This window comes from Coregonus clupeaformis, unplaced genomic scaffold (assembly GCF_020615455.1).
Source record: "Coregonus clupeaformis isolate EN_2021a unplaced genomic scaffold, ASM2061545v1 scaf0408, whole genome shotgun sequence".
In the NCBI taxonomy this organism is placed as follows: Eukaryota; Metazoa; Chordata; class Actinopteri; order Salmoniformes; family Salmonidae; genus Coregonus; species Coregonus clupeaformis.
In genome coordinates, this window is record NW_025533863.1 from 357626 (window position 1) to 365338 (window position 7713).

General features: G+C 40.5%; 1 protein-coding gene across 1 annotated transcript; it reads left to right on the plus strand.

Annotated features, from left to right (window-relative positions):
• Window positions 1–4296: 4296 nt before the first annotated feature.
• On the plus strand, window positions 4297–7193 carry LOC121548462 (cytochrome b5). The gene is made up of 5 exons (XM_041859881.2): window positions 4297–4707; window positions 6014–6142; window positions 6312–6338; window positions 6469–6503; window positions 6618–7193. Exons 1-5 carry the CDS (start codon window positions 4504–4506, stop codon window positions 6706–6708), a joined length of 486 nt encoding a protein of 161 aa, XP_041715815.1. The 5' UTR covers window positions 4297–4503; the 3' UTR covers window positions 6709–7193.
• The last annotated feature ends 520 nt before the right edge of the window (window positions 7194–7713 follow it).

Here is a 7713-nt window from a genome sequence, read left to right on the forward strand (position 1 = left end):
GAGGGAAGAAGGCATATGGACACAAGTATTATTCTGTGTGTCTTTGTATTGAGCCATGGAATTACTGTTTAAGAGAACATTTAATATGATTGGGTGGCCAGTGACCACATTACTTTCTGTGTTTATGTACCACCCTCCTCCCCCAAAGTCATTAGGTATTGTATTTGAAAATGAATTAATTGAGACAACAGCTATGACCTCACTGTAAGATTCTCTCCTAAAAGCTCTGTAAAGGTGAAAGTAATATCGTTAATTCATTTGTAAGAACAGAGAAGTAGCTACTTGAGTTGTCACACTAATGCCTTTCTAAATCGGGCTTATTTAACCCATTTCATTCTCAATGGCAATTCATTGGAGTTAAATGAACAACTGTCCTTGGTTCAACATGATAGCTACATAACTGCACCATGGCTGAGACTGTGTGTATGTGTAGAATGGAGTTTGCTGACCTGTCTGTGACAGGCTGAAAATAAGGAGAAAGTTGTCTGTGCCCTGTGACCCCTCTGAATATGGGCAGCAAAACACTAGCTTCATACAATAGATCTGTGGTGCTGTTGTTCATACAATAGGGTCACTAAGAATAAAAGCCTGCCAACAGAAGTCGCATAACCCAGATATCACAGATATCTCAGCTGCACGCTGCTCACCAACGTGAAGATCACAGTGGAAATGACAGATGTCAGAGGTTCATATCATCATTCTCACAGTACTTTAACTAGTTTGTTGAACTTAGTAAAAAGGTGGTGGTTGACTAGGGGTGGACTGAATTTGAACCAGTACATTTATGTACTGTATAGTCATAACACAGGGTGATTTTTAAGCTATGAAAATATACTTGATGGAAAGATAGGTCAGATGAAGTGCGGTCTCCCATACACAAATCCCAGGGGGAGCAGGAACTCTACAAGAATATGAAATGTCTTATCATGATTCCGCTGGCAGCCAGTCAGCCTCTAGACCATTATCTACCTGCCTGAGTGAACTGGGAGGCCTAATTGCACAGATTATGTCACAGGGAGTGTGGCCATTGGTGACACCGGGACGTCTTGTTTCCCCCTAGTGAGAGCAGTTAGTCTGTGAGGACGAGGACAAGACAGGGGTATTAATGACACAATGCTCCGCTGCTGGCTGGCTCCAAATGTTGCACACTCAGCTGTCGCTCCACTCTCACCAATATTCCTTCTGTTATAGTGGTCCTCTGTAGCTCAATTGGTAGAGCATGGCGCTTGTAACGCCAGGGTAGTGGGTTCGATCCCTGGGACCACCCATACGTAAAAATGTATGCACACATGACTGTAAGTCGCTTTGGATAAAAGCATCTGCTAAATGGCATATTGTTATTATTATTATTATTATTATAGTGGCGTCTAACACTGGCCCCTGGGATGTGGCTACAGCTCGAGAGATAACTCAGACCCCTCCCCAAAGATATTCCCTGGTTGTAGATGCAAACAATCTATCTGCTGGAGATTAGGTGAACGTGTTATTTTAAAATAAGTGCATTTGAAGGATTTAAAGAATGTCCTCCAGTTTCTGGAAGGCTTAATTTCACTCAATATTCGAGTAGATATTTTCAGGGGAGATCTTTCATATAAGAGGTTGATGAGGGTGACACCTGTTTCTGTTATTGGTTGATATTCTGTATGTACGGTTTGGCACTGCCATTCTTACACACTTCTTCATATCATTCCATACAGATGTAGGATCTTCATTTGATCACTCTTTTGTTGCTGAGGATTTTCCTGCCCAGCAGGAAATGCAAACTTGTGGTGTATTCAAGGTTTAAAAAGGCTTCTAAAGTTTGTAATTCCCACTTTAAAATGTCAGACTTGATTTGCCCTAATGAAAAATGTATCAACCCCTACAAAAAAATTCCATTAATTGTAATCCACATAATAATTCACATTTCCTGTTGCTGCAGGATTATTTTCCTGCTGTAGCAAACTAGCTCAAATTAAGATCCTACATCTGTACGCATATTGACTAGTGCAATGATGACCCAAGAGGGACCTCTGTGAACAAAGCGAAATAAATCCAAAAGTTCAAGGTGTTTGGTCTTTAGTTTAGACACAGGTGCCAAAGGGTATTAACTTACTGCCATCTTGTGGAGCATGTGAAGATCACCATTTTTGTTTTGTTTTGTAGCATTGTAGCAAACGGCAGGGCAGGGAAGCAAACCTGGGTCACTGGCGTGGAAGGCAAACACCCTACACATTGCGCCAATAGGTTTAACCAACTAGGTGGGAATTGTAACGTGGCTCATATAGCAAGAATTGCTACAATATATTTATAGTATGAAATGCATTATATAAATGGAAGTATTTAGTGTTTTCTTGAAAATTACATTACATTTTATGAATTCCTATTCAGGTTACTACATTATCAGCTGTTATTAGTTCAATGTTTACCTGGAGTTGTCTACATTGGTGATGCGATGACAGTAATGCATGACATCTGTGTGTATGTTATCAGGCAGGCCTGTCAAAAACTCTGCTACACTCCTGTCAGTGCCCCCCTTATCCAGCATATCAATGTTGTGCATGTAGCCTACCACTGCCTCCTTATCACTGGATGCAGAGAAACATACTACACTGAACAAAAATATAACCGTAACATGTAAAGTGTTGGTCCCATGTTTCATGAGCTGAAATAGAATATCTCAGAAATGTTCCATACGCACAAAAAGCTTATTTCTCTCAAATTTTGGGCACAAATTTGTTTACATCCCAGTTACTGAGCATTTCTCCTTTGCCAATATAATCCATTCACCTAACAGGTGTGGCATATCAAGAAGCTGATTAAACAGCATGATCATTACACAGGTGAACCTTGTGCTGGGGACAACAAAAGGCCACTCTAAAATGTGCAGTTTTGTCACACAGCACAATGCCACAGATGTCTCAAGTTTTGAGGGAGCGTGCAATTGGCATGCTGACTACAGGAATGTCCACCAGCTCTTGCCAGAAAATGTAATATTAATTTCTCTACCATAAGCCGCCTCCGTCGTTTTAGAGAATTTGGCAGTACGTCCAACCGGCCTCACAACCACAGACCACATGTAACCACGCCAGCCCAGGACCTCCACATCCGGCTTCTTCACCTGCAGGATCGTCTTAGACCAGCCACTCGGACAGCTGATGAAACTGTCAGAAACCATCTCAGGGAAGTTCATCTGCGTGCTCGTCATCCTCACCATTGTCGTGCCATTCATCCGCCACAATCACCTAATGTTTCAGCATGATAATGGACAGCCCCATTTCACAAGGATCTGTACACAATTCCTGGAAACTGAAAATGTCACAGTTCTTCCATTGCCTGCATACTCACCAGACATAATAATAAATAATAATGTAACCCATTGAGCATGTTTGGGTTGCTCTGGATCTAAGTGTACGACAGCTGGTTCCAGTTCCCGCCAAAATACAGCAACTTCGCACATCCATTGTTGTCTTAGGTCTCTCTTTATGTAGTGTTGTGTTGTCTCTCTTGTGATGTGTGTTTGGTCCTATTCTTTTATTTTTTTATTCCCAGCCCCCGTCCCCGCAGGAGGTCTTTAGCCTTTTGGTAGGCCGTCATTGTAAATAAGAATTTGTTCTTTACTGACTTGCCTAGTTAAATAAAGGTTAAATAAACTAAAAATATAAAAAGAGGAGTGGGACAACATTCCACAGGCCACAATCAACAGCCTGATCAAGTCTATGCGAAGGAGCTGTGTCGCGCTGTATGAGGCAAATGGTGGTCACACCAGATACTGACTGGTTTTCTGATCAACACCCCTACTTTTTCTGGGGGGGGGTATCTGTGACCAACAGATGCATACTGTATATGTATTCCCAGTCATGTGAAATCCATAGAAGTGGGCCTAAGGAATGTATTTCCATTTACTGATTTCCTTATATGAACTGTAACTCAGTAAAATCTTTGAAATTGTTGCATGTTGCGTTTATATTTTTGTTCATTAGACATCACTTCAGTGGGTGAGGTTGGAAGTGGAACCTACTCAAAAACAACCCTACTGACAAAGACAATAGGCAGGATGGAATTGCATTGATCATTATCCAAATCCACTGAGAACATTTCACAACATTGGGGGTCAAATCAAAGGAGCAACAAAACTGATTTGATATGTGAGTAATGTAAAATACTTGATCAAGCTCTTCCATTGACATGCTAAATGACGAGGTCTCATGAGCATCTAAAGGTTACCTGTGATTGGTTACAATTCTACAATGTTGCATTTCATTGGTTATTTGTCTAAAAGTCAATACATGTTCATTGGAAGGTGACACCGGAATGAAATCATTGGTCCTTTCCACATGTCTGCTGATGTAACGATATGCCGGTTGAGGGGAAACTCAGGCTTATGCATTGCTAAGGCAGTCCACATTGGATACACGAGCCTTCATTCTTTCTCAAACTCTACAGCATACGATTCAACTTTGGATAATCAAAGTGTAATTTAGGTACTTAGCTAGCTAGGCAAAGTGTTAAAACACAGACAGAATGGGCGAGGAAATGAACGATAACACGATCAACACAAATGGTGCTGCTAACAACATGGGGGACGTGAATCACACAGCAGAACAGACAGCAGACAGCGATGTGAAATACTACACCTTGGAAGAAATAAAAGCTCATAATATGAGCAAGGACACATGGATTATCATCCACGATAAAGTGTATAACGTCACCAGTTTCTTGGAGGAGGTAAAATCAAAATACCACCGTTGTTAGCTAACTTAACACATTAGCTACGCCTCTACTAGCTAGCTAGAATATTGGTCTCATCTTGGTTTCAAATTCATTTCGTATCCAAAGCCAACCTAAACGTCTAGCTAGATAGATAACTAACTAACTAGCTAAGTAACAATGCACTTATGTGAAGGTCTGGGTCTTTCTAGCTAGCTACCATAGCCTAACGTTAGTTATCCAACGCTCAGTCAACACAGGCTGAAGGTGGCAGCTTGCCAGCAATACCATTGGCTATTTTGGCTATTGTGTGTTTTGCCAGTTTAACTAGCTAGCTAATGATGTGGCTAACTTAACTGTGTATGCTATCTGTGTCTACCTGCATATTCCCAATAATATTAACAAAGATGGTGTAATGTTGCACCTGGAGATGCGTTATTATGGAAATTACCTAGCGTAACGTTAGCTAGCTAACGTAACTAACGTTAGTTAGGTATGCCTAGCTTAATTTGCCAAAATAATTTTGCAACATTTTGTCATGACCACTCCTAATTGTGCGCTAGGTAGTTAATCCTTGCCTGGTCCTCTTACTGTAGCTATAACTACCACAGTGGGACTTTAGTCCATTTGGCAAAGGTTACAAAACTAGCTAGGGGTTACAAGAGGTCAGTAGCCAAAAGTTGCGCAACGCACCATTTTTACATTTACATTTTAGTCATTTAGCAGACGCTCTTATCCAGAGCATCTCAAGGTATGATGTACAAATAAGTCAAAATACAATGCCAATGGCAAAGCATGACCGCAGATGAAAGTAGCCTGGGGTACCAGTCTGTTTAGCTATCATTCCACTCCATGTTAATGCTAAACAATTTTTGCCAATGGCACAGAGTACAAGGAGTGGAATGTTAGCAAAACATGTTCTGGATTTCAGGCTAAGATTAAAGGGGTTAGTATGACAAGTATGACCTATTTCATGTGTTATATTATCAAGGCTGTATTTGTGAAGTAAAACCACACTGTAAGATTTGTTTAACTTCAAAGAGTGAGCCTGCCAACAAAAAAGTAAACATTGGAGCTTTAACCATTATGATGAAGCAATCTATCCCTATAATATGTAAATGCATAATCATTTCAGGATATCAGAGAATTAAGAGTTCAGAGCTTTATTTAACACACTTATCATATTTACATTTAGGTCGACATAAGCCAGCCATCCATACCATGTAGGACATCATATGCTATAATTGTGTAGTCTGTGATTACATTCCAACTATTGGTAGTGACAGATCATGATTAAGTCTACCACTTGTTTCTGTGTTTCCAGCATCCAGGAGGAGAGGAGGTTCTGGTGGAGCAGGCAGGTGCAGATGCCACAGAGAGCTTTGAGGATGTTGGGCACTCTACAGATGCCAGAGAGATGCTCATCCAGTACTACGTTGGGGAGCTCCATATGGTACAGAGATTGCTTTCTCTCAACTGTTGAACTCTCAGTTATTGCAAATTTGTTTGTTTGTTCACAAGTGTCTTTGAAACAGTTTTCAATTAATAATGGAACAAAAACATTATCTGTGGCATGATTTATTCTGATTGTAAAAGTGTGTAAATGATTCCCTGTCTTTTAGGATGACAGGAAGAAGGATGGCGCAAAGGTAAAGTATATTTTCACACAATATTCAAGTAAATGTTCTGTAAAAATGTTTTATAATAATGTAACACCTATTTTACTAATGCTAACCCTTGAACTTTGTTTTATCAACAACAACAACAATTATCCCACAGGAAGCATTCATTACAACTTCAGGAGATGGCTCCAGGTCAGTCATAAGCGATAAGAATTTGATTATTAGGAGATGGCTCCTAATCATTCTTCACTGAGCTGTTTTTGTTCCCTGGCTGAATGTCTAAGTGCTCTTTCCTTCTTTCTCTAGCTCGTGGACCACATGGTTGATACCTGCCGTAGCTGCAGTTGTTGTGGGTATCATGTATCGATACTACATGCTGGAGCACAAGTCTTCCTGAGTCCTGACGCTGTCGTCTCTTCTCATTCGTTCTGTCTGGAGGCCTTGACATGTTTGACCAAACCCCCCTTGCATTGAACGCACACAACTTTTCAGAGGTGCGCCCCGCGTCCCACTCAACTCACACAGTGCCCTCACCTTGAAGGAAAGGGAGGGAAAGGATAAAAGAATCCCTCTGCTTACTTTTCTAGACCTCATCCAACAGGCAGTGGGGTGAGATGCATCGGAAAACTTTCTGCCCTCAGTCTCTTTAAATAGTTTTCTAATCTATTCATATTGTTTACTCACTCTGCCTTTTGTGATACTTATTGTGTGGTGTCTTTTTAAGTTACTTATTCACATGCAAGTGATCTAAACTGTCATTTATATCTGCAAACTGTTGTCGCTATCTGCTTTGTGAGACTTTTACTGTGAGCTCCAAAAGTATTGGGACAGTGACCATTTTTGTTTTGTTTTGGCTCTGTACTCAGCACTTTATATTTTAAATGATACAATGACTATGAGGTTAAAGTGCAAACTGTCAGGTTATTTTCATCCATATCGGGTGAACCGTTTAGAAATTACTGCACTTTTTGTACATAGTCCCCCCATTTTAGGGTACCAAAGATAAATGGAACAAATTCACTAATGTGGAGTAAAAAGTTAAGTATTTGGTCCCATATTCATAGCACACAATGACTACATCAAGGTTGTGACACATTTGTTGGATGCATTTGTTGTTTGTTTTGGTTGTGTATCAGATTATTTTGTACCCAATAGAGATTCATGGTAAATAATGTGTTATTGTGCCATTTTAGTCACTTTTATTGTAAATAAGAATCGAATATGTTTCTAAACACCTCTACATTAATGTGGATGCTACCATGATTACGGATAATTCTGAATGAATTGTGAATAATGAGTGAGAAAGTTAGACGCACAAATATTACACCCCCAAGACCTCCCGAGTGGCGCAGTGGTCTAAGGCACTCGGATCCAGGCTCTGTCGTAGCCGGCCGCGACCGGG

What these genes read in the sequence shown, in the direction of transcription:
- LOC121548462 (XM_041859881.2), top strand. Translation starts at nt 4,504, where the DNA reads ATGGGCGAGGAAATGAACGATAACACGATCAACACAAATGGTGCTGCT. An exon ending in ACGTTGGGGAGCTCCATATG is followed by an intron (nt 6,143 to 6,311) that starts GTACAGAGATTG and finishes CCTGTCTTTTAG; the next exon opens with GATGACAGGAAGAAGGATGG. An exon ending in GGAAGAAGGATGGCGCAAAG is followed by an intron (nt 6,339 to 6,468) that starts GTAAAGTATATT and finishes ATTATCCCACAG; the next exon opens with GAAGCATTCATTACAACTTC.